This window comes from Notechis scutatus, chromosome 4 (assembly GCF_049901735.1).
Source record: "Notechis scutatus isolate UNSWTSFEM ecotype Mainland chromosome 4, rNotScu1.2, whole genome shotgun sequence".
NCBI lineage: Eukaryota > Metazoa > Chordata > Lepidosauria > Squamata > Elapidae > Notechis > Notechis scutatus.
Genome location: NC_142012.1, coordinates 9,441,202 through 9,468,563, shown reverse-complemented (window position 1 = coordinate 9,468,563; position 27,362 = coordinate 9,441,202). Strand labels below are relative to the sequence as shown.

At 44.2% G+C, this 27,362-nt stretch overlaps 1 protein-coding gene and 1 long non-coding RNA gene across 5 annotated transcripts in view; one reads left to right on the top strand and one right to left on the bottom strand.

Annotated features, from left to right (window-relative positions):
* The window catches only part of SHROOM3 (shroom family member 3), a 178,205-nt gene that overhangs the window by 87,525 nt on the left and 63,318 nt on the right, over positions 1 to 27,362 (bottom strand). The window contains exon 1 of one of the 3 annotated variants that reach the window (XM_087962739.1): positions 116 to 526. The exons of the other annotated variants lie outside the window; for them this stretch is intronic. Within the exon in view, the coding sequence (XP_087818865.1) occupies positions 116 to 486 (371 nt within the window). The 5' untranslated portion in view covers positions 487 to 526. Of the gene's footprint in view, positions 1 to 115; positions 527 to 27,362 lie in introns of those variants that run through there. 3 annotated transcript variants of the gene reach the window in all.
* LOC148130649 (uncharacterized) overlaps positions 364 to 27,362 on the top strand; it is a 76,935-nt gene continuing 49,936 nt past the window's right edge. Inside the window, exon 1 of one of the 2 annotated variants that reach the window (XR_015749154.1) lies at positions 364 to 429. This is a non-coding gene — a long non-coding RNA (uncharacterized LOC148130649). Of the gene's footprint in view, positions 430 to 27,182; positions 27,234 to 27,362 lie in introns of those variants that run through there. The other variant, XR_015749153.1, reaches the window with a different exon arrangement.

Genomic DNA, 27,362 nt, shown 5'->3' with positions numbered 1-27,362 from the left:
AGAGGAGGAGGAGGGAAGCCAAGCCGGGCGCGCTGCTTTCCCGTCCTCCGCTCCGTCCCCGGGAAAAGCACAGCCGCCGCAGCCGCCGCCCCCCCCCCCGGGCGACGCCACTCACCGGTCCCTCCGGCCGTCCGGGGCGCGCGGACCGCCCTCTCTCCGCAGCAGCCCAAGTTCAACACTTGCCCCGCATCCCGCCGGGCGCCAGGCCGGCGGCGGAGGAGGCGGCGGTGGCGGCCGGGCTGCACCCGCGAGGCTCCGCCGGTGCCAGGGGAAGCCGCTTCGCCCCGCTTCGCAGCCGCCGCGGAGAGCCGGCTTGGCCGGGCGGGAGCCGGGCGGGCGAAGGAGGAGGGGCGCCGGGCTTGGCCGCGGGGAGCCAAGCGGGACGGCGGCAGCGGCGGAGAAGAAGCGGGCGGCCCTCCCTCCGGCCAGGTAATCCCGCCTCGGGCGGCCGGACGGCGGATTGGCTCCGGCCGGCGGGATTTGCATCTCAATGGCCAGCGCGCCAGCCAACTTTGCAGCGCCGGGCAGCGGCAGCAGGAGGCGGAGGCGGCGGCGGCGGCGCGCCTTCCGCGTTGGGTTGTGGTTGCGCAGGCTTGTGGAAGCCGACGAAGGAAGGGGGCGCGGGTAGGGGGAATGGCGGGGGGAGGCGGGTTGTAGCGGCACATCTGCTGACTCCGTTTGTGTGTGTGTGTGTGTGTGTGTGTGTGTGGGGGGGTCCGCAGTGCATCCTTGAACCGATAGGATGCCCTTGAGAAAAGACGCATGCTGCGCTAGCCGGTGTGTGCCTGCCGGGGCCGGGAGCGGTTGCAGGCATCCCTGGCACAAGCATTTGTAGGTGGTTGTGTGCATCCCTTGCACAAGCACTTTCTGGACGGTTGTGGGCATCCCTGGCACAAGCATTTGTAGGTGGTTGTGTGCATCCCTTGCACAATCACTTTCTGGGTGGTTGTGGGCATCCCTGGCACAAGCATTTGTAAATGGTTGTGTGCATCCCTTACACAAAGAGTTTCTGGGTGGTTGTGGGCATCCCTGGCACAAGCATTTGTAGGTGGTTGTGTGCATCCCTTGCACAAGCACTTTCTGGGTGGTTGCGGGCATCCCTGGCACAAGCATTTGTAAATGGTTGTGTGCATCCCTTGCACAAGCACTTTCTGGGCAATTGTGGGCATCCCTTGCACAAGCATTTGTAGGTGGTTGTGTGCATCCTTTGCACAAGTGGTTATTGGACGATTGGGGGATTCCCGGCACATGCGATTTCTGGGTGGTTGCGGGCATCCCTGCCATTAGGTGTGCATCCCTTACAAAGCAATTTCTGGGTGGTTGTGGGCATCCCTGCCATAAGCATTTGTAAATGGCTGTGTGCATCCCTTACACAAAGAGTTTCTGGGTGGTTGTGTGCATCCCTGGCACAAGTGGTTTCTGGCCTGTGGGGTGCTGTGGGCAATCCCTTGCACCAGTGGTTTCTGCATGATTGCAGGCACAGTTTCTGGATAGTTGTGGACATCACTTTGCACAAACTATTACTGGGAGGTTATGACCATGCTTGTGTAAGAGCCAACACAACAGAGAGTAACTTTGACTGCTTGCTGGGCGGAGCACTTGAGTTCCACCCTTGGAGATGATTCATGCAGCTTGCCTTGAATCTGTGGGTCCCTTGGAGGTTTAAAGGGAGGATGTGAACCCAGCTCTCGTGCATTGCAACCCAGGAAGGGCAGATTCACTTAGCAAAAGAGAGGAACCCAACACTTTGGAACTGAGTCAGAATGTGAGGCGCATGGTAGGACCGACCGGTGGCCTAGTTGGACCCCAAGAAAGTATTATGTGCAATTTATTTATAAGTAACCCTTTTAACTGCAGTGATTCATTTATGGTCCTGGGACACTGCAACCGTCATAAGATATGATGAGTCACGTCTTAAGTTTTGATCACGTCACCATAAGGATGCTGCAATGGTCATAAAAACAAATCATAAATCACTTTTTTCAGTGCCGTTGTAACTTTGAACGGTCACTAAATGAACTGTTGTAAGTTGAGGACTATCTGTACAACGTTTGTCCAGGTAATGCACTCAAGATGTATTGGAAGGGGCTAATGCACTGAACTACGTATTACTTCCACTACTTTTAGACTCTGAATTATTTACTTCTGCATCTTTTAATCATTAAATTTCACTAAGATACTATGGTAAGACACGCGCCCCCCCCTCGCAAATACCTGCAAAAAAAAATTGTAGAGTACATTACTACAGTACTTACTACAGCAGCACAACGGCTGTCGCAAACCTAACTCTGTAAAAAATAGTATTTATAATGTCTTGGATTATTTTACTTCTTTGCAAACGAGCAAATCGTTTTCTCCCGATAGACCAAGATGGTCCAAATTCAGGGTTCCTTTCCGAGCAAGGAGAGAAACTTGTCTACATTCATTTTATGGCGTGTGAAATGCAACATTTGAAACGAATGCATTTACTTTCCAGGATGGAAATGGGAGAATGGAATGAAAATCTTTCTGTCTCCCTTTTATTCGAGTCACCGCAGAATGAAACACAGCAGGTCAAATACAACATTGATGATTGGAAATAAAAACCTTAACATTGCTCATAAAAGGTTATGTTGCACTAAAAGGGAAATGACTCCCTTCCCGGTTTGTTAGGCTCCCGAATTCCTTTAATAACGAGAGAATTACAGAAACCAGATTCTTTGTACCCTCAAATCGTTTTTCTTGTTATAACAAGCAGAAGACTGGGCTAAGTATTAAAGAAAAGTAGGAGAAGAGTCATATTTAAGCTTCTGGATAATACATCAGAACATTAAACCTCCACCCATTAAGCAAGATCCATTCAACATTACACTTAATCCTTGACCTACGACCACAATCGAGCCCAAAATGTCCATTGTGAAGCAGGAGATTTGTTAAGTGAGGTTTGCCCCATTTTACGACCTTTTCTTGCCATCCTTGTTAAGTGAATCACTGAAGTTAAGTTAGTAACATAGTTAAGTGAATCCCATTGATTTTGATTGTCAGAAGGTTGCCAAAGGAGATCATGCGACCCCAGGACACTGCAACCGTCATAAATACAAGTCAGTTGCCCAACATCTGAATTTTGATCATGTGACCATAGGGAATGCTGCAACGGTCGTAAGCACAGGTGGGATTCAGCCAGTTCTCACTGGTTCGCCTGAACCGTTAGTTAATTGCTTATGCAGTTCGGAGAACTGGCTGAAAATAAAGTGCAAGAGAGGTTTTTTCTCCCCCCCCTCTCCCTTCAGATAATAGCTCCGGGCAGACAGCCAAGAACCACTTAACAGTTGCAGGTGGAATGCAGCCGATGCATGCTGAATCAAGTCAATAAACAACAGAAACTGACAGGATTAGGGCAGGGAAACGGTAAGTGTGAAAAATGGTCCTAAACCACTTTTTTTCAGTGCTGTTGTAACCTTCAACCGTCACTAAACAAATGGTTCTAAGTTGAGGACTACCTGTAACCCCTGTCTATTAAGCAAAAGAGGCAGTTTGGTCGAGTGGTTAAAGGTGCCAAGGTAGAAAATAGAAGGAGGAGGATATGTTGGATATGTTTGCCACCGGGAGGTGTCTGTAGTTGAGATGTGTTCACACAGAACAAAGAGAAGTCCTTGTTCTGGGTTCTATATTTCCAGAAGACAAGTTGGAGAAGGTTTGAGGACAGAAATAAGGATGCTACAGGGCCAGGCTCTTCAAACTTGACAGCTTTAAGACTTGTGGACTTCAACTCCCAGAATTCCCGAGCTAACGTGACTGGAGGAGGGATTCTGGGAGTTGAAGTCCGCAAGTCTTAAAGCTGTCAAGTTTGAAGACCTCTGATCTGTCTGTCTGTCTGTCTGTCTATCGTCTCCCCATCCATCCATCCATCCATCATCTATCTATCCATCCAATGGTGAGATTCAATTTTTTTTACTACCAGTTCTGTGGGCATGGCTTGGTGGGCGTGGCAAGGGAAGGATACTGTAAAATCTCCAGTCAGAGGTGGTATTTGCCGGTTCTCTAAACCAGTGATCCCCAACCTTTTTTACGCTGCGGCCCGGTACCGGCATCAGCTGGGCGCCGCGGCCCGGTACCGGCATCAGCTGGGCGCCGCCATCTTTTTGATGAAAAAGTGCTTCCAGTGACCTCACGGAAGCACGTTTTCATCAAAAAGATGGCAGCGCCAGCTTCGTGAGCTTTTCCGGGTAGAAATGGCTTTCTGCTTCTCACCGAGCTGGCCGCCATCTTTTTGATGAAACGTGCTTCCGGTGAGCTTCACCCGGAAAAGCTCACCGAGGCTGCGCCGCCATCTTTTTGATGAAAACGTGCTTCCGGTGAGCTTTCTACCGGAAAAGCTCACTGGAAGCACTTTTTCATCAAAAAGATGGCGGCACCCAGCAAGCCAGCGGCCGGTAGGACTTGTTCCGCGGACGGTACCGGTCCACGGACCGGTGGTTGGGGACCCCTGCTCTAAACTACTCAAAATTTCTGCTACCGGTTCTCCAGAACTGGTCAGAACCTGCTGAATACCACCTCTGTATCCATCAATCCATCCGTCATCTATCACAAGGGTCTTCAAACTAGGCGAGTTTTAAGAGTTGTGGACTTCAACTCCCAGAATTCCTGAGCTAACCTGACTGGAGGAGGAATTCTGGGAGTTGGAAGTCCACAAGTCTTAAAGCTGTCAAGTTTGAAGACCCCTGCTATATATAGAACACACCCTGTGAGCACAGATGAGAAGGACTGGAGAGGTTCCCTATGGAGAGGAGACTGAGGGGAGACATGGTACAAAAAGGGACATCTTCACAAAAGATGGATTCTTTTCTAGGTTTATAGGAACCAAACCCAGAGTTTAATCTCCCTAGATTTCGTTTAAATATAAGAAAAACCTGAAAATAAAATCTGCCCAAGAATGGAACTTTCCATAGAGAGAGGTGGTGGGTCTCAATCTGTGGAGGTGTTTAGGCTACTTGGTAGCCTCTCAAGGATGATTTTATTGGTGTGCCCTACAGATTGCAGAAAGTTGGACTCTGTGGTTCCTTCCAATTGCAAAAAAAAATTATTTCCTTCCTCCTCCTCCATTTCCATTTTCCCTATCTTTTTGTGGGGTCAAAAGCATCAATAAGTCATAGGTATAAGTAAAGGTTCCCCTCACACATACGTGCTAGTCGTTTCCGGCTCTGGGGGCCGTGCTCATCTCAGTTACAAAGCTGAAGAGCCGGCGCTGTCCGAAGGCATCTCCATGGTCATGTGGCCGGCATGACTAAACGCCGAAGGCGCACGAAACGCTGTTCCCTTCCCACCAAAGTGGTCTCTATTTTTCAACTTGCATTTTTTTAACATGCTTTCGAACTGCTAGTTTGGCAGAAGCTGGGACGAGTAATGGGAGCTCACTCCGTGACGTGGATTCGAACCGCCGAACCACCGACCTTTCTGATCGACAAGCTCAGGGTTTTAGCCCTGAGCCACCCTGTCCCTATCAATAAGTCATAGCAAAGACCTTTATGAATGGAGACAAGTCTGGGCATAGTTTCAGAAGAGGAATCTTGGAAAGCTGAAACATATGAACAACGGTTGTAAGAACTGGGTATGTCTAGTTTATGAAAGGAAGGATTAGGGGTGACATGATAGGAGTTTCCCAATATCTGTGGGGCTGCCCCAAAGAAGAGGGAGTCAAGCTATTCTCCAAAGCACCTGAGGGCAGGACAAGAAGCAATGGGTGGAAACTAATCAAGGAGAGAAGCAACCTAGAACTAAGACATTTCCTGACAGAACAATTAATCAGTGGAACAGTTTGCTTTCAGAAGTTGTGGGTGCTCCATCAGTGGAGGTTTTTAAGAAGAGATTGGATGGTTTTTGTCTGAAATGGTATAGGGTTTCCTCCTTGAGCAGGGGCTGGACTAGAAGACCTCCAAGGTCCCTTCCAATTCTTGTCATTCTGTTTAAAGCAGCTTAACACAGAAAAGAGCAGTGCCCAGCTTCCAAGGCAGGTCTAGGCAAATGGCTGAATTCTACGCTGGAGGACACAACTGCTGTGTATCCCAATAGGTCAAGCCAGATGCTAAGTCAGGACATGACTAAATGCATTGAGGAGGTGAGCCCTTCTGACCATTCCAATCTCAATTTACAGCAGTTTTCTTTTGTGTTGACTAATGGAGAGTAGAAGAAAGTTGTGTGCTTGGCGTTTAATCATAGAGTCCTGATCAAGCACACAGCTAGAACAGCTCCTAAGGTCACCAGAGATCATCCTCCATTTGAATTCTTGTCAGGGCTGTTTCCATTTGCCGTGACAGGATTTAATTTATGGCGGTGGCCATGGCTGATATTATTTTCTCTATTGATTGGCACCAATTATCTAATTTCCCTGCAAGAGTCTGGCTCCCAAAAATATCAGACATCAGGCTTGTTCTCCTCTGGAGATCTTTCTGGAAAGAAAAGCCCCCCTAACAGAAAGCAGAAGTGCAATGAAATAATTCATTATAATTCAAGATCCTGGTTTTTTTTTTTTCATACAAGAGAAGGGAATAAAATTGCCCCTTTAATCCAGAGAAGTGAGAATGTGCAGCTCTCAGTTTGGACTAAAATGCAGGATTTTGCATTGCTTGCATTTAAATTGCAAACGTGTGTGTGTGTATATATATATATATATATATATATAGATATATATATATATATATATATATATATATATATATATATATATATATATATATATATATATATATATATATACACACACATATTTGCAGGCCTTGGTTTAGTTGCAGCCTTGGTTTAGTGTGCATGTCAGTTTCTAAACCTTACCATTATGCAGTCCTCACACAGCCATAAACATTTAAAAAGCTGGGGCTGACATACAGTGTTGGAGCCCATAAAAAAGGGCTAGTAATAGATCACAGGAATACAGGTAAGGCCTCCACTTACAACCAAAATTGAACCCAACATTCCTGTCGCTGAGTGAGACAGTTGTTAAAAGTCAATTTTGCCCCCATTGTTTCTCACCCATTTTCAGTTCGAACACTGTTCTAGAGAACTTTCCCGTGGGGAAACCCTCCAGGGATGCGGGACTGAAACAATTCCAACAATTTTAGGTTAGGGAGTTAAGACCCTACCTAATCTGGTTGGGAAAGGGATAGCGATGGAAATGGCTGTGGGGATTTTTGCAGGCGCGGCATGCGGTTTGGCCAGGAACGCAACATTTTGGAAATTTCTGGCCTTGCACTCTGCAGAATGTAGAGAAACTAAGGAATGTGGAGAAAATCTCAGAAGCCCAGCGGTTGGAGAAAGAGGTGAGCTGATCTTCGGTCCTGAACAGAATAACAGAGTTGGAAGGGACCTTGTAGGTCATCTAATCCAACCCCCCCTCTGCCCAAGCACCATTTCTGACAGAGGGCAGTCTAATCTCTTCTTGAAAGCCTCCAGTGATGAAGCTCCCACAACTTCTGAAGGCAACTTCTGTTCCATCGGTTGATTGTTTTCATGGTCAGAAAATTTCTCCTCATTTCCAAATTGAATCTCTCCTTGTTCAGTTTCCATCCATTATTCCTTCTCTGGCCTTCAGGTGCTTTGGAGAATAGCTTGACCCCTTCCTCTCTGTGGCAGCCCCTCAAATATTGGAGCTGAGTTTTGGAGACCTGGATTTAAATTCTCAGATTACTTTCCAAATAGTGACGGAGAAACACCTGCACAGCTCTTTTAGAACTGGGAGCTCTTTCTAGCGTCTTTTGTACAGATATTCCTCAACTTAACGACCACAATTGAGTCTGAAATTTATGTAGTGAAGTGAGGCATTCATGAAGTGAGCTTTGTCCCATTTTACGACCTTTTTATGCCACGGCCATTAAGTGAATCACTGCAGCTGTTAATTTAGTAACACGGTTGTTGGCTTCCCCACTGACCTTGCTCGTCAGAAGGTCGCGATCCTATGGCAGCGGGACACAGCAACTGTCACAAGTACGAGTCAGTTGCCGAATGTCTTAATTTTGATGGAGATGCTGTAATGGATGTCAGCATGAAAAATGGATGGAGTGAGTGCCTTTTTCCAAGGCCGTTGTAACTTTGAACGGTCACTAAACAAGCTGCTTAGGACTTACCTGTATTGCAGGAACCAAGATTGGATGCGGTGTTCCAAGTAGGTGTTTTGGGAACCTGGGCATTTTAAAATGAGCTGCCCAGTTGAGAGCCAAGTAGGTTACACAGTGGAGTTACTAATAGTGGCACTGTGAAATTGGCTGACTGCCTTCACTGGCAGCCCTCAGAAATTGGTCTCTTCCCAGCTCTGAAGTCAGCCTCAACAATGTGCCAAAACCAGATATTTTTCTACCTCTCCTTGGCAATTTAGGAGAACTTGGCTCCATTTCAGGGACAAGACGTTGACTGTGTAAACCGCTAAGAGAGGGCTGTAGACTCGAGCACTGGGAAGCGGTATATAAGTCTAAATGCTATTGCTGTTATCTGTAGAGTTATTTGGGAGCCGCGTTGGCGCAGTGGTTAGATTGCAGCATTGCAAGCTAAATCTGCCGACCGCCAGAAGTTCGATCCTCACTGGCTCAAGGCTGACTCAGCCTTCCATCCTTCTGAGGTCGGTGAAATGAGGACCTAGATTGTTGGAAAAAATATGTTGACCCTGTAAACCGCTTAGAGAAGTCTGTAAAGCAATATGAAGCACTATATAAGGCTGAGTCCTATTGCTATTGCTGTTATCTGTAGAGTTACGGTATTTAGGAGCCGTGGTGGCACAGTGGTTAGAAGGCAGTATTGCAGGCTGATTCTGTAATTGCCAGCAGTTTGAACCTAACTGGCTCAAGGTTGACTCAGCCTTCCATCCTTCCAAGTTTTGGTAAAATGAGGACCCAGATCTTTGGGGGCAAGATGCTGGCTCTGTAAACAGCTTAGAGAGGGCTGTAAAGTACTGCGAAGCGCTATATACGTCTAAGTGCTATTGCTGTTATCTGTAGAGTTACTTAGGAGCCATGGTGGTGCAGTGGTTTGATTGCAGTATTGCAGGCTAATTCTGCCAACCACCAGCAGTTTGATCCTTGACCGACTCAAGGTTGACTCAGCCTTCCCTCTTTCTGAGGTGGGTAAAATGAGGACCCACATTGTTGGAGGCGGGGCGGAATGGAACAATAGGCTGACTCTGTAAACCACTTAGAGAGGGCTGTAAAGCACTGGGAAGCAGTATTTAAGACTAAATGCTGTTGGGGACTTCTGGTTTGAGCTTCTTCAGTGACAGACCGAAACCCTGTCTCTGTGAGGCTTCAATCCGTGCTCGCCGCTGGAGCGCCCCGAGCCGGCTGGTTTCGGGGCTAAGCCACCCCATAGAGGTGGTGAAGAGGGGGGAGACTGCCAGCAGGGTTGAGGAGAGCCTCATCTCTCCTCCCCAGCTGGCCATTACTCCCTTTCCCGAAGGCGGTTGCAGCGGTGGTCAGAAATGGCCACCACAAAGAAGAACTTGACTGGAAAAGAATGTGCAGGAGGAAGATAAGAAGAGAAAGTTTTGGTTGACCGGGTCAAACAGCAAAAGCAACAAATAAGGTACCCTGGAATTGAAACTGTTAAAAAACAATAACATTGTTCCCTAAGAAGATTTTTAAGCTGCGAAGGAGAGAGAAAAGGAAAAAGATTTGGTTTTCTCCTTTTCCTATACTGACAGCTAAGAGACTTAAGCAAGAAATTGGAAAAAAATCTACTTTGACATCAATAGGCATTTAATGCTGAAAATAAAAAGTCAAAGGGATAATAAAGATTTCTGGATAATTAAAAGCTTTTGAAAACAGGAAAGGAGAGAAAAAGAATAAAAGGGTAGGATCTGGAAGGGAGGAGACTTCCTGGAATTAAAAAAGAACTTACAGCAAAATCTCAACAAGACTTCCAAAAGATACATTCTAGCTGAAATATCGCAAGAAAAACCCCAGGAAGAGAAAGTCGAAAAAGAAATAAGAAGATATAACTCGGGACTATCTGGATTACTTGATGATTTCTGGATTCTTGGTTATTGTTTTGAATGACTAAAATCAATCGGGTGGTTGTTTAAAACTGTTTAAAATGGCTCCACTTTTAGAAGAACTGAAAATGGAACTTAAAAAGTACAAAGAAGATGCACAAGAAGGAGAGGTTCTTTTGGCTTCGTATTTCAGTTTTTAGAAATGGAGATTTGGAATTATGAGAAACAACAAGAAATGCCTGCAGAACAAGAAGACTGCAACAAAGAAGAAGCCATCTTTAATGAACAAGTAATCTTAGATGCGGGGGGAGGAAAGGGGGAAAGAGAATGGAAAGTTTAAGATTGGGAAAAACAACTCCAAAAAAAAAAATAGAGTGAAAAATAAGTATAAAATCAGAAAGCAACAGAAGAGGGAAATGCAGAAGAGAGAATTAGAACTAGAAAGACAAGGGGGTAAAAAGGGGAGGGAGAAGATGAGAGGGAAGAAAGAAAGGAAAAGGAGTTATAAAGGACAGAAGCAAAATATAGAGAAACAGGGCCTATTTAGAGATAATGGATGAAAACTTAATGGAAAAAGGAATTCTGCAAAGGTACATAAGATAGTATGGTTATATTAGAAGCAGAAATAATTTTAGAAAATATGAAACAATGTATGATTAAAATGTCTGATAAAATAGCTATCGTAATTCAGTGGAATGCTTGTCAATAAATAAATGTAACAAAAGGTATATTTAATGATTTATAAAACATGTGAAGAGAAATAAGGGAAAAATTAATTATGGAGATTATATGTGTTTTTAAGGAAGTATGATATTTAATTGAAAAGAAGTGTTAAAGGTGTTATGATTTTAATGATTATTAATAATAGAACTGAACTGGAATGGAATGAGGGTTTATAATTACATATATTTACAATCTTTCTTTTTTTTAAAAAGAATATAGTGTGTATTATAAGAATGTGCCAAACAGAATTCTATTGGAAGTTATATATTATGTATTATATTGAAGGTCAAACTTAAGGTATATATTGAAGTTTAAATAAGAGTTGAATGGATGTAATTAAAAGATATAAAGGTGTCATACTCCAATTAGTAACTACAGGAGAAAATTTGTTTCATGAGAAAAGATAATATGAAATTGAAACAGAACAGACAAAAGTATAAATATAATGATTTGAATTGAGATGAGATAATCAAAATAAAATTGAGAAAATTAAAAGAGGGGAAAAACTATATAGAAAATGTAAAATAGTGTAAGATATGGAATAGAATACAAAAAGGAGCATGAAACTGAGTTTTGTGTCTGTATAAAGAAGTTCAACCCGGGACCATGCTATTTTCAAAAAAGATGTTTTACTTGTATTTTATGTGTGGAAACCCAAATAAAACTTTATTAAAAAAAAAAAAAGACTAAGTGCTGTTGCTATTTGGACAATTGTGATGAGGTTCCAAAAGGAAATAGCTTTATCAAATCTTTGCAGTCTTCGTCTTACAATAGTTCATTTAGTGACTGTACAAAATTACAACAGCAGCACAAAAAGTTTTTCACACTTTATGACCTTTGCAGCATTCCCCATGGTCATATGGTCAAAATTCAGATGCTTAGCAATTGATTCATATTTATGATGGTTGCAGTGTCGTGGAGTCACGCGCTAGTTCAAATTCCATGTTTTGTGAGCAGGTTTTTGTGGATGCGTGGATGTTCAGCAGTGAAGCTTGGCAAAGCTTCTTAATCAATCAATTGCTCTATTTTCAGTCTTCTCTCTAAGGATATCAAGCTGTTGCCTGTGATACAATCTGTCGTTTTATTCTTAGCTCTGTAGCTCACCAAATATTCTCCATAACTGAGCTGGGATTTGGATTTTGGTCTCCCAATGTATATCCAGTTCTCAGCCCTCCCACAAACTGAGATGAATTGGATTGTAAGGTCACTGCATGTCATCCTCAATTTATGACCAGTCCTTTAGCACCTTGTTGTGGTTCACTGGCAGCCTGTGCAGATGGCAGCGGACAGTGGGGAAGAAAGGGGACCAGTCAGGGAGTCTGGGGAGGACTCAGACAAGGGTCCCGTGTCCGATGTGGAGATGAAGCCAGGACCATCTGGGAGTGGGGTGCTGTCTCTGGAGTCTGGCAGCAGCAAGGCAGAGGACCCAGGGGAGCCTGTTCCAAGTGCGCATGTGCGCAGAGCTGCTAGAAGGCGAGAGCAGCTGAAACAAAAGGGGCAACTCGGGAGTAAGGCTGGGAGGTGGTTGCCCCTCCCATATGGTATAATAAAGGACAGGCAAAGATGATGAAACCTTTGCAGGAAGCAAAGTCGTTCGCTCGGTTCAGATTCATTCTTGAAGCTTTTTGTGCTTCGGTTGGGTTTTGTTCTAGTTCATTTGACACTTCTGTTATTGGCAGCACTTCACAGGAAAGAAAGGTGGATGCTTATCTCGAGGGACTGTTTGAGATTCATTACCAGCTGGGAATGAAAATAATTCCCAGCTTTGCAATTGTTTTTAAAATAAGCGGGTGCGTAATTACGGCCTCGGAAGCCTTGATCAGAACACAACTGTTCAAAGTTATGACAGACCTCCATGAGGGTACCTAGACCTGGATTTCAAGTTATGACAGCTGAGAGCCATCCTGTGGCCATGTGATTGCCCTTCAGGTGGTCAGGAACTCGGATGCATCTATGGTGGTTTGTGTCAGGCACAAGTAACCAGGAACAGAAGTTGAGTTCAAAGCATTCAAGGTTTATTACATGCTACCTATAGCCAAGAATATATCTATCAAGCCAAATTGATGCTAGGTAAGGCTCAATGGAATTCACGGGGGCTAGACTTAAGTCTCTTGTGGCTGCGTAAGGATGCCACACCGATGGTGCATTTGACCTCACCTTCGGTCTTGGCCTGCTTATCTCTTACAGTTTGCAGCATTCCATGGTTTCTTTCTTTCTTTCTTTTTTAATTTCTTTTTTTATTTTAATTATAAGAATACAACCCGATGCAACCGATCTAGCATTACAATTGTTATACATATATACATTTTACTTCATCATTTATAATCTCCTTGTTTGATATATTATTTACTAATTATTCTAATCATCACAGCTACTAATGTTCTGACCTTGCCTTCTACTGTGTAACCATTGGTAAAATTTATTCCATGTTTCATAGTATTTAGACTCTCGTTTGTCTTTTAATTCTAGAGTTAACCTATCCAATTCTGCACAGGCCATAATTTTTCTTATTATCTCTGTTTCTGGAGGTATGTTTTTATTTTTCCAGTATTGTGCATATATTATTCTAGCCAGTGTCAATACATCAGGGGTGGGATTCTACCAGTTCGCACCTATTCGCTAGAACTGGTTGTTAATGTTCTAAGAAGTTCAAAGAACCTGTTGTTAGAAGAAATTACTGGCCTAATCCTGTAAGGAAGGCAGGAAGGAAACATTCTGGTGTTGCTTACAGAAACTGCCTCTCCGTTAACCCTTATTACATTCTTGGCAGGACTAGACTTCCTGTCTCAGGAACTTCTCTGGAGTTTTTTTCCCCCTCCTTTGCTGGTACTTGCTTGTGTGGAGTGACCATTCAAAGTTACAATGGCACTGAAAAAAGTGACTTATGACCATTTTTCACGCTTACAACTGTTGCAACATCCCCACAGTCATGAGAGGCCAGGTGAGGATATGCGTGCCTCGATGTGAGTGATATTGAGTTGGCCATGCCCAGCCAATAACATGACCTCCAAGCCATGTCCACCTGGTCACATGACCACCAAGCCAAGCCCACCAACTAAGCCACGCCCACAGAACCGGTTGTTAAAAAAATTTGAATCCCACCCCTGCAATACATGTACTATTAGATATATTCAATCCTTCCTATATCTTTCTGATATTATTCCTAGGAGAAAAAATTCCGGTTTAAATGGAATACACTCTCCGGCCATTTGTTCCACCCATGTCTGGATCAGTTTCCAATGACTGCATTTCACAACAATTTTGCTGAATAATACAGAATGACAGAGTTGGAAGGGACCTTGGAGGTCTTCTAGTCCAACCCCCTGCCTAGGCAGGAAACCCTAGACCACTTCAGACAAATGGTTATCCAACATCTTTTTAAAAACCTCCAGTGTTGGAGCATTCACAACTTCTGGAGGCAAGTTGTTCCACTGATTAATTGTTCTATTGTCAGGAAATTTCTCCTTAGTTCTAGGTTGCCTCTCTCCTTGATTAATTTCCATTTACTACCTTGTGAGATGGATGGCAAATACATTTAATAAATAAATAAATATACTTTTGGGTTTAGATTAAAGTTGTAGTTCACCACATTTAGAAGTGGTTTTTTGCTACATCAAAATCTTCGTTTTAAATTTAATAGGGATTTTCTCTCTCTTTTTTTTAGTCACAACATAACCAGCTACTTACAGTTTTAAGGCATGGTGCCTTTTATCCAGATCAGGGAGGAAAAAAGAAAAAAGAATCACCTAATCTTTGCAGTAATTAGTACCTTGGCCTATCACAGGGGTGTCCAACCTTGGCAACTTTAAGACTTGTGGATTTCAACTCCCAAAGCAAAGCTGGCTGAGGAATTCTGGGAGTTGAAGTCCACAAGTCTTAAAGTTGCCAAGGTTGGACACCCCTGGCCTATCATTTCCTCCTTTGAAAATACCTTGAAAAACATGCCTTGATAGAATCTCTCCGAAGAGTTTTGAAGATGAAGAAACTCCAGAGTTTTCTTTGCCCTCATGGCTCTTTTGGTATGTTTGCTTGAAGTCAACTTACAAGCTGAGTGACTTATGATGCAGAAGTACTTATCTACGCCCTTGAAGCTAGATAATGCAAAAATAATTCGCTAGAGGTGCTTTGCATAGCTGACTCATAACCTACATTTCGACTTGTTGGAAACCACTTTTGCACTTCAGTAAGACTGGCAATTCATTTCTGGACAGGCTTGCAATACTGTTAACTCAGCCTTGAGACTCTGATGAAGGATCTGGGCTCCCTGTGAGATGAATGTGTACAATTGCAATGAATACTTCAGCTTCAACCATAACAACACAAGAGCACACAATAGATACAAACTCAAAGTTAACCGCACCAAACTTGATTGCAGGAAATACGACTTCAGCAATAGAGTGGTCAATGTCTGGAATACTCTACCCGACTCTGTAGTTTCTTCCCCAAACCCCAAAAACTTTAACCTTAGACTGTCTACTATTGACCTCACCCCTTTCCTAAGAGGTCTGTAGGGGCGTGCATAAAGCGCACCAACGTGCCTACCGTCCCTGTCCTATTGTTTCTCTTATTCTTCTTTTATTTTTCTTATATGTACCCATTTCATGTATTCACAACTATGTATACACTTATACTTATTATCTTGTAAACAATTGGCAAATCAAATAAATAAATAAATAAATAAAATAAATAAATAAAAAAATGTGTGCAAAAGGTTAGCAGAGGGTCTGGGTAAGGATGGGTGAGATTCAAAACTCCAGGGAGTTGATCCAGGGAGAAAAAGCTACATTCCCTTTGCTTGTTTGGCTTTGGATCTACAAACAACTTCCTTTTTTCCTGCTCCTTGTTTCCGGAAAATTATTTATCTATATATATATAAAAGTGAAATACCACTCATGCATCATCACAAAATCTCCAGAACCGTAAAGCCTACAAACTTGAAATTTGGCACATGTGTTCCTCTTGGCTTCTAGGTTTGCACTAAGAAAGGATTTTTCAAAATGACCATCAGAGCGTTAGCATTTCCTATATTATTATTATTATTATTATTATTATTATTATTATTATTATTATTATTATTATTATTATTATTATTATTATTAACACGCTCTGATGCTAAGGAGTTCTACTCCCCCACCCCACCTGAAAAGAAATATCTTCCAAAGGCAAAACACAAGCAGAGGAGAGGAGTTTCAGTTTTAGTTTCACAGCAGCAACCAGCTTTAGTACAGAACAGTTGAGCTAAGCCACACCCAGGCTCCTTGCTGTCTCCTTCTTGCTCACACAGCAAATAATGATTCAGTTTCCAAACAGCCCTCAACTCTCTCACACACTGACAGGACACAGCCAGATGAATACCGATGGATGCTGGTAGGGAGAAGCACAATTCCCCCCCCCCCTTATTTTCCTCCCCCAAAACTAAGTCCGCCACATGGTTTCGCAGCGAAGCATGGCTATCAAGCTGGTTTCTCTATAAAATGTATTGGCCGCCCATCTTACTACGAGGTAACTTGTTTATCTTCATTTTGCGTTTATACAGGAAGAACTTGATTTACAATGGTTCATTTAGTGACCGTTCAAAGTTACGACGGCACTGGAAAAAGTGGGCTTACGACCATTTTCAGACTTACAGCCGTTGCAGCATTCCCCACTGTCACGTGAATAAAACTCAGATGTTTGGCCGCCGACTCATGATGCTTGCAGGGTCCTGGGCTCATGTGATTTCCCCCTTCTGACAAACAACATCAATGGGAAGCCAGATTCACTTAACAACCGTGTTGCTGACTGAACAGCTGCAGTGATTCACTTAACAACAGTGGCAAGAAAGGTCATAAAAAGAGGCAATATTTGATTCTAACAATGTCTTGCCTAGCAGCAGAAATTTTGGGCTCAATTGTGGTCGTAAGTCGAGGACTAACTGCATTGCATTTTTGGGGGGAAAAATCTACAAAATGCATTTAGTGTTTTGTTAGTTGACATGGGTGTGAAAGACAAAAGGGCATTTTCTAATGTAGTGTTTCTCAACCTTTGCAGCTTTAAGATGTGTGAACTCCTCTGGGGTTGGCTGGGGGGGATTCTGGGAGTTGAAGTCCAAGCATCCTAACATTGTCAAGATTGAGAAATGTTGTTCTAGAGGTAGTTCTTGACTTATGGCCTGTCATCTAACAACTGTTTGTAGCCACAATGCCCCCCCCAGAAATCACAAAATCACATTTTAGGAGCTTGGTAACCTGTTCAGCATTTCTGACTGGTTACCAAGTGCCCTGGGATCTTCTCTGCTGGCTTCTCCAGAAAGTCAATGGGAAAGACAACAGGAAAGGTTGCAAGTAGAGGGGACTTGGATTTGAGGACCCTCCCTCCCTCCCTTCCTCCCTCCCTTCCTTCCTTCCCATATTCTTCCTTCCTTCCTTCCTTCCTTCCTTCCTTCCTTCCTTCCTTCCTTCCTTCCTTCCTTCCTTCCTTCCTTCCTTCCTATATTCTTCCTTCCTTCCTCCCTCCCTCCTTCCCTCCCCTCCCTTCCTCCCTCCCTCCCTCCCTTTATTCCCCCATCCACACATGTTCCTTTCTTGCTTCTTTCCATCCATCCTTTTCTTCCATCCTTCCTCCCTCCCATCCATACATCTTCCTTCCTTCCTTCCTTCCTTCCCATATTCTTCCTTCCTCCCTCCCTCCTTCCCTCCCTCCCTTTATTCCCCCCATCCACACATGTCCCTTCCTTTCTTCTTTACATCCATCCTTTTCTTTCATCCTCCCTCCCTCCCATCCATGCATCCTTCCTTCCTTCCTTCCTTCCTTCCTTCCTTCCTTCCTTCCTTCCTTCCTTCCTTCCTTCCTTCCTTCCCCCTGCTTCCCTTCCTTCCTTCCTTCCTTCCATCCATCCATCCATCCATCCATCCATCCATCCATCCATCCATCCATCCATCCTTTTCTTCTACCCTCCCTCCCATCCATGCATCCTTCCTTCCTTCCTTCCTTTTTTCCTCCCTCCCATCCACACATGTCCCTTCCTTGCTTCTTTCCATCCATCCTTTTCTTCCATCCTTCCTGCCTCCCATCCGTGCATCTTCCTTCCTTCCCTCCCTCCCTCCCTCCCTCTTTCCTCTCAGTTTATCTGTGAACACACTAGTCTGGAAGGCACCTACAATGCGGAGTCAACAAACTGTTGACTCATGCAAAAGGTTTATCAGTGTAAACCGCCCAATTCCCAACGAACTAACTGCCCACAGGAAGGCAGAGGCAGGAGGGGCGACGTAGGCACCAGCTGGCGAATGCGGCAAGTGCAGTCCAGCCTGTACGCCAGGCCATCATGGTGGCCAAAAGGGAGGAGAAAAAGGCCTGAAATCCAGTAAAAAGCCCTTCTTAATCTGCCTTCGGTTTCAACCAGCTTCCCCACGGGACTCAAACCATTTAAAGCCTCAGTGTAAAAGAGCCCTGGGGAATAAACGAGGTGTTTTGCAATTAGCAATGGTGGGAATTCAAGAAAAGTAAACAGCAATAAACAGCAATTTCAAAAGGATCCACTCCAGATTGGGAGGCTAACAGATGATAAGGAGGCCTTACCCTTTGCCTCCTCCCTGGTCCTAAACACACAAGGGGATTTCCCGGTTTAAAAAACGGAAAAATCTCAGTGTTGCCAATTGTGCAAATGTTATAATCATATTTACTTTGGTTTGACTTCAGACTTACGTATTTCCCTTATTTATTTCTTCAAAATCCGAGGGGCATCTGTTACAAAATGATGGCCTAAGAGACAGAATCAAAAAAGGGGACGTGGTGGCTCAGTGGCTGCGACGTTGAGCTTGTCGATCAGAAAGGTCGGCAGTTCACTGGTTCGAATCCCTAGGACCGCGTAATGGAGTGAGCTCCCGTTACTTGTCCCAGCTTCTGCCAACCTAGCAGTTCGAAAGCATGTAAAAAATGCAAGTAGGAAAATAGGGACCCCTTTGGTGTGAAGGGAACAGCGTTCCGTGCACCTTCGGCATTAGTCATGCCGGCCACATGACCATGGAGACGTCTTCGGACAGCGCTGGCTCTTCGGCTTTGTAATGGAAATGAGCACCGCCCCCTAGAGCCGGAAACGACTAGCAGGTATGTGTGAGGGGAACCTTTACCCTTACCTTTAAGGACAAAATCAGTTACAATCAGACAGTCCTCAACTTAACAACCGTTCATTTAGTGACTGAAGTTACAACAGTGACCTATGACTGTTTTTCACACTTATGACCTTGGCATAAGTAATCAAAATCCGGACGCTTGGCGACTGACTCATATTTATGAGGGTTGCAGTGTCCCGGGTGTGAGCCCCTTTTGCAGCCTTCTGACAAGCGAAGTCAATGGGAAAGCCAGAACAACCGCGTTACTAAACTTAACAACTGCAGTGATTCACTTAGCAACGGTGGCAAGAAAGGTCGCTAAATGGGACAAAACTCATTTAACTGTTTTGCTGAGTATTGAAAATTTGGGGCTCACTTGTGATCGTAAGTAAAGGACTACCTGTATATTCTATATCTCATCCACCAAATCTTTCTCTTGATCAGTTAATTGATTGTAACTATACTTATAAATCTACATGTCAATTTGTCTGAACAACTATAATTCGAATACTGCCACACAAAATCGTAGCCCTGGCTGAGAAGCGCACAATGGTTTTTGAGAGTCCACCCAGGTTATCCATACTTTACAGGGAAGAAAATGAAGTTCGAGAGAGACAAAGCACAGAATATATTCATTTCGACTTGCCACATTATTTGCGCTTGTTAAAAATCAATGTTTTTCGACCTTGGCAAACTTGAAGATGTGTGGATTTCAGCTCCCAGAATTCATGCTGGCTGGAGAATTCTGGGACCTGAAGTCCACATATCTTAAAAGTTGCCAAGTTTGAAAAAGATTGTGTTTAAACTAAAAGCACCCACCAGAATTCACATTGGCTGGGGAATTCTGGGAGTTGAAGTCCACACATCTTGACCAATTCTAAGTTTTGAAAAATATTGTGTTTAAACTAAAAGCAGCCCCCCAGAATTCATATTGACTGGGGAATTCTGGGAATTGAAGCCCACATATCTTGACAGATTCTAAGTTTGAAAAATATTGTGTTTAAACTAAAAGCAGCCCCCCAGAATTCACATTGGCTGGGGAATTCTGGGAATTGAAGCCCACATATCTTGACAGATTCTAAGTTTGAAAAGATTGTGTTTAAACTAAAAGCAGCCCCGCAGAATTCATACTGGCTGGGGAATTCTGGGAATTGAAGCCCACATATCTTGACAGATTCTAAGTTTGAAAAAGATTGTGTTTAAACTAAAAGCAGCCCCCCAGAATTCACATTGGCTGGGGAATTCTGGGAATTGAATTTCACGCATCTTGACAGATTCTAAGTTTGAAAAACACAGTGTCAGACGAATAGCAACCCACTACAAATGGTTAAGAAACACTTGTGTTATTTGTCTTCTAGCCACTTCATCCTCAAATTACAGAATTTGGGGATGGGCCTTGGTTGAAAACCATACTCTCCCCCTCCCAAGTTCTGCAGTCTTCTGCTAAACTCACTGACAAAGCCTTATAGCCGAAGTTAATTAGATGAATAAGTGCTGATTGTTACTCTGACATCATTTTTTTTTATTAGCTGAATATCTTTCAACAGTAACAAACAAGGACTCTCCCACTCTATCTCTTCTGGGTGTGAATGAACTAAGCTGTTGGATATCAGCCTATCCTATATCTGTTAAATTTGGCCAAGATAAAAGAGCCATGATTGGAAGGAGAGACATTCCCACACTGGCTGCCCCTTGCAAGCAGAAATGTTGCGCATCTGAGTAAGATTAATCTCTAATAAACAAAGGCAGGTTTCATTCATCCTTACACCTCAATCATGGGGAAAATGCTTTTATTTATCTATATATATAAAAGTGAAATACCACTCACACTTCATCACAAAATCTCCAGAACCGTAAAGCCTACAAACTTGAAATTTGGAACATATGTTCCTCTTGACTTCTAGGTGCTCACTAAGAAAGGATTTTTCGAAATGACCATTATCAGAGCATTAGTATTTCGTATATTATTATTAACAAGCTCTGATGCTAAGGAGTTCTACTCCCCTCCCCATCTGCAAAACACAAGCAGAGGAGAGGAGTTTCAGTTTTAGTTTCACAGCAGCAAGCAGCTTTAGTACAGAACAGTTGAGCTAAGTCGTGCCCAGGCTCCTTGCTGTCTCCTTGCTCACAAAGCAAATATTGTTTCACTTTCCAAACAGCCCTAAACTCTCACACACTGACAGAACGCTAGCCAGATGAATACTGATCGATGCTGGTCAGCAGAGGCACAATTTTTTTCTCCTTATTTTCCTTCCCCAAAATTAAGCCTGATCACATAGTTTCGTAGCGAAGCAGGGGTATCGAGCTGGGATTACATAATGCTATACGTTTGAGGCCAACCTTGTGTCCTACGTCAGCCTCTTTAGAAACGGTACTATCTAGACACTACTAAAATTCTCGTGTTTATATGTCTGTTTAGCTCAAGTGCAGCACAGGTAGTCCTTGGTTTACAATAGTATGCTTAGTGACTGTTCAAAGTTACAATGGCACTGAAAAAATGGACTTATGACCATTTTTCACACTTATGACCATTGCAGCATCCCCATGGTCACATGATTTACATTCAGATGCGTGGCAACTAACCCACATTTATGACGGTTGCAGTGTCCCGGGGTCATGGGCAAGGGTGGGATTCTATCAGTTCGCACCTATTTGCTAGAACCAGTTAACATTCAAAGCAGTTCGGAGAACCGGTTGTTAGAAGAAATTACTGGTCTAATCCTGTAAGGAAGGCAGGAAGGAAACATTATGGTGTTGCTTACAGAAACTGCCTCTCCGTTAACCCTTATTACATTCTTGGCAGGACTAGACTTCCTGTCTCAGGAACTTCTCTGGAGTTCTTTCCCCCTCCTTTGCTGGTACTTTGCTTGTGTGGAGTGACCATTCAAAGTTACAATGGCACTGAAAAAAGTGACTTATGAACGTTTTTCACACTTATGACTGTTGCAGCATCCTCACAGTCATGAGAGGCCAGGCGAGGAGATGTGTGCCTCGATGTGAGTGATATTGAGTTGGCCACACCCAGCCAGTCACATGACCAACTAAGCCACACCCACAGAACCCGTTGTTAAAAATTTTGAATCCCACCCCTGGTCATGGAATCCCCTTTTGTGACCTTCTGACAAGCAAAGTCAATGGGGAAGCCAGATTCAGGCCAGATTCACTTAACAACTGTGTTACTAACTTAACACCTGGAGTGATTCACGTAACGACTGTGGCAAGAAAAATCGTAAAATGGGAAGGAAAAAAAAAACCCCACATTTCGCTCCGCAACATAAATGTTTACCTGTACTTATCTTTTGAGAAATCTTGGGAAATTAACAAGGTGCCAGTTGACAAGAACCTATCTTGTCCCAATTTTCTTGTAAGATGGAAGGAAAGATCTTGGAACTTCTGGCAAGATTCAAAAACCGATCACAAAGAGACCACGATTTGTAAGCATCTTGACAACAAGGGCGTAATTAACAGAGATCTTCATGGATGTGTGTCGAACCAGCCTTGCCCAATGCAGCTTGATCTCATCTTTAAATTGGTTAATTTCCTAAATGGATGGAGGAAACGCTGCAAGCATAATGTATCTTGAATTCTGCAAAGCACTCTAAAAAATATTCTGATTAGCAAGCTAGTTAGGGGCGGGTGAAAGCATGAGACGATAATTAAACCAGCGCCTAGCTACTTCAGAACGGAGTCTCTGAGAATGTTCAAAAAAATACAAAATAAAAAAAAATCAGAAAATAAAATACAAGCTGAATAGTCAAGATCTTGTTGATGACCCAAGCTCTGTAAAGGACCTTGGAATACTCACCTCTAATGATCTAAGTGCTAGAGCCCACTGCAACTACATAGCCAAAAAGGCATTAAGAGTTGTTAACCTAATCCTACGTAGCTTTTTCTCTGGTAATATCACACTACTAACCAGAGCATACAAAACATTTGCTAGACCAATACTCGAATACAGTTCATCAGTCTGGAACCCACATTACGTATCTGATATTAGCACAATTGAGAAAGTCCAGGAATATTTCACAAGAAGAGTTCTCCACTCCTCTACTCGTTGTAGAATACCTTATGCCACCAGACTTGAAATTCTAGAACTAGAAAACCTTGAATTACGCCGTCTTCGGTCTGATTTAAGCATGGTATATAAAATCATACATTGCAATGTCCTACCTGTCAGTGAATACTTCAGCTTCAACCATAACAACACTAGAGCACACAATAGATACAAACTCAAAGTTAACCGCACCAAACTTGATTGCAGGAAATACGACTTCAGCAATAGAGTGGTCAATGTCTGGAATACTCTACCCGACTCTGTAGTTTCTTCCCCAAACCCCAAAAACTTTAACCTTAGACTGTCTACTATTGACCTCACCCCTTTCCTAAGAGGTCTGTAGGGGCGTGCATAAAAGCGCACCAACGTGCCTACCGTCCCTGTCCTATTGTTTCTCTTATTCTTCTTTTATTTTTCTTATATGTACTCATTTCATGTATTCACAACTATGTATACACTTATACTTATTATCTTGTAAACAATTGGCAAATCAAATAAATAAATAAATAAACAATCCTGCCTTCGAAGTCGGACATCACCTTGCGAATGAGAGCAATGGTTAGAAATCAGACATGAAATGCACGTGGCAGAGGATGGGAGACATTTGGCTTGTAAACAGATCTGGGAATAATAACGAATTATGAACCGGATTGGGAGTTAGCAGGAGGATGGGTCCGAAAAAAAATGTAATTGCAGTTGTAGGCAGCATTAAGGGAAGGGCAGCTTCTAAAGCAGTGGTGGCAAACTGGATTCCTCAGCATTGTTAGTTCTCCTCAGAGGTGGGTATTCAGCAGATGGTGACCAGTTCTGGAGAACCGGTAGCGGGAATTTTGAGTAGTTTGGGGAACGGGCAAATCCCACCTCCAATTGGAGATTTCACAGTATCCTTCCCCTGCCACGGCCAGCAAACCACGCCCACAGAACTGGTAGTAAAAAAAAAATTGAATCCCACCACTGGTTCTCCTCCACGGGCCGCCCGGGGAGGTGGGAGACAGGCTGGGTGCCTCCTGTAGCACCAGTGGTGGGGTTCAATTTTTTTTTTTACTACCGGTTCTGTGCGCATGGCCAGGTGGGCGTGGCCAGGTGGTCATGTGACGGGGGGGGTCAAAAGTCTTTTTTTTCTTTCGCAGCCCCTCCACCCACTCCATTTTTGGTCTAGGAAAGCCTCCTGGGCACTTAAAAAAGAAACCTTTGGAGGTAAGTACAACAGTGAGGGAGGGAGATCAGCTATGCCACGTGATTTAGATTAGCTAGAAAGCAAGAAATCCAACGATTTCCTGCTTTCTAGCTCATCTAAATCACACAGCACAACTGTTCATCACCCAGCTGATCGTTGGAAATATCGGTTTGGCCAAACCGGTAGCATTTTTTTAAAAACTACCGGTTCGCCCGAACCAGTGGCATTTTTACCACTGGTTCAGGTGAACCGGGCTAAACCGGCAGCATTTCACCTCTGTGTAGCACCTTGCCGGCCAAAATGGACAGTGGGTGGGCGCTGCACTCCATTTTGGCTGCCAGAGGCACCGCGTGCTGGTCCTTTGCTATTTCCAGGGTGGCCCTGCGGGCCAGATTTAAGCATCCTGTGGGCCACATCCAGCATGCGGGCCTTGAGTTTGACACCCCTAAAGCACAATAAATTATCGTTCTATTTTGCATTGGTCAGACCCCACACCTGAAGTATTCGTATCCAATTCTGGGGACTGTGTTTTGAGAAGTACAGATGGGTCCTCGACTTACAACAATTCATTTAGTGACCGTTTGAAGTTACAACAGCACTGAAAAAAGTGACTTATGATCGTTTTTCAGACTTATAACCATTGCAGCATTCCCACAGTCACGTGATCAAAATTCAGATGCTTGGCCACTGACTCATACTTAGGACGGTTGCAGTGTCCTGGGGTCATCAGAGCCAGATTCCAGCCAGTGCTTCTAAATACAGAGAGTGTCATGCCCCTGTTGGAATCTGACTCAGAGGAGGAAGCTGAACAGCTGACAGGGAGTGGGAGTGTGGCTCCGCTGGCTGTGGAAGAAACTGGGGAAGGGCAAAGTCTGGCTGGGCAGAGCAGGGGAGAGGTAGAGCAAGGCAGAGGGAATTCAGAGGAAGACCCAGGCCTACCCTCTCTTCATCCTGGGGCACGCAGCGAGGAATGGAGAAGAAAGCAACATGGGCTGCGTGGCTTATGGGGAGGAAAGGGCCTTGATTCCCTTCATTAGCTGCAGCTGGGAACACAGTGTATAAAAAAAAGGCAAGCTGCATGCAGCAGGCTGTTGGGAGCAAACGTGACTTGATCTTGTATCATTGTGGCTTATCTGTGTTCTGGCATCTTCCCAACTCTTGTGAGTTTTGCTGTGCTTTCAAGTCTGAAATTCCTGCTCCTGCCCTGCCAAACTAATCACTTCAGTTTGGCTTGTTTGGACTTTAAGTTACAGTTTGTGTGTACCTTGTTTTGGACTGAATTTTCTACAGTCAAAGGCTGCTGCTGAGAGAATTTTTCTCCAGCCTGAAGGTAACCTGGACATTGGGGGCAAAGTTGGAGATAATAAAGGGACTCTTATTGCTTATTTGACTGTGTTGCCTTTGTGCCACGCCCTGGGTCATCACAGAGAATCCTCAACTTATGATTGCAATGGAGCCCAAAATTTCTGCTGTTAAGCAAGACATTGGTCCAGTGATTTCTGTCCCTTTTTATGACCTTTCTTTCCACAGTTGTTAATCACTGCAGTTGTTAAGTTAATAACGTAGTGGTTAAGTGAATCTGGCTTCCCCCATTGACTTTGCTTGTCAGAAGGTCACAAAAGGGGATCTCATGACCCCGGGACACCGCGGCCATCGTAAATACGAGTCATTAGCCAAACATCTGAATTTTGTTCACGGGAACATGGGGATCTACAATGGTTATAACGTGAAAAATGGTCACAAGTCACTTTTTTCAGCAGCGTAACTTTGCACGGTCACTAAATGCTCTAAGTCGAAATCTATCTGTATTAGAAACGACCCACTCCGCTCCAGATAGGATCCATCTTAAAGCAGCATCGATCTTAGCTCCAAACTAAATCTGTCTTTCCTTTCCTTGGCCATCCTTGCCGGGAACTCTGCCAAGCCATGCGTTTCACGTTCCCTGCCAAGAGCTACTGCACGACTTCAGATTTACGGCGGCTGGGCAACTTCACCAGCCTGGAAGCCCAGAGAAATATAAATAAAAGTCCATAAGGCAGTTTTCCTTTCAGAGGAATCTGACAGTATCCTTTGTAAGACAGATCAAATCTTTTTTTTCTCTCTCTCTTTCCCTTGTTCTTATGGATGCTCCATCCCTGTGAACTGAGAATAACCTCTCCCCTCCCTCTTTCTTTCTTTCTCTCTCTGACTCTCTCCTCTCTCTCTGTCTTTGTCTCTCTCTCTCTGCCTCTCTCTGCCTCCCTCTCTCTCTTCTCTGTGTCTCTCTGTGTCTCTCTCTCTGACTCCTGTGTGTGTGTCTCTCTGTGTGTGTTTCTCTCTGTCTTTGTCTCTCTCTCTCTGCCTCTCTCTCTCCTCTCTCTCTGTCCCTGTCTCTCTGTCTCTGTCTCTTTCTCTCTGTCTCTCTCTCCTCTCTCTCTGTCTCTCTCTCTCCTCTCTCTCTTTCCTCTCTGTCTCTGTCTCTGTCTCTCTCTGTCTCTCTCCCTCCTCTCTCTCTCTCTCTCTTCTGTCTCTCTGTCTCTCTCTCTCTCTCCTCTCTCTGTCTCTGTCTCTTACTCTCTGTCTCTCTCTCCTCTCTGTCTCTCTCTCTCTGTCTCTCTCTCTCTCTCTCTCTCTCCTCTCTCTCTCTCTCTGTCTCTCCTCTCTCTGTCTCTCTGTCTCTCTCTCTCTCTCTCTCTCTCTCTCCCTCCTCTCTGTCTCTGTCTCTCTCTGTCTCTCTCCTCTCTCTCTCTCTTCTCTCTGTCTCTCTCCTCTCTCTCTTTCCTCTCTCTCTCTGTCTCTCTGTCTCTCTCTCCTCTCTCTCTCTCTCTCTCTCTGTGTCTGTCTGTCTGTCTCTTTCCCTCTCTGTTCGGTGCCTGGTGATAAATGGGTAAGTGCCAAGGCAAAAAAATAAATAAAAATAATAAAATAAAATCCAGTCTCCAGGTCTCCTTTTCTCCTTGCCAGCTCCCTTCATTTGCAGTCAGTGATTTGCACACCTTTGGCTGCAGCTTACCAAGCCCAGCCGCCTTCGGCCCGGCTTCTTGATTTATTTCCATGTGGTTTGTGTGGGGAGTGGAGAATTGCACGTCCTTCTGCGCATTTCAGATTTATGTCGTGGAATTTATATCTTGTGCCAGGGAGGGGCCGTATCTCAAGGCAGGACCCACGCTTTGCATGCTAAACATCTCCCGTTCTCAATCAGCGCCTGGAGAAGAGGATTCCAGGCAGGCCAGGGTGAGATCCACCCACCCACCCAAAAATCAGGTTAGGAATACCTACAGTCTTACACAACGTGCTATCAAGCCTAAGTAGGGGGTGGCTTTGTTTGGTTTTACCCCTGTTGTGGGGATCTGGCTATCCTTTTACTTTGCTGTACAGGTAGTCCTTGACCTA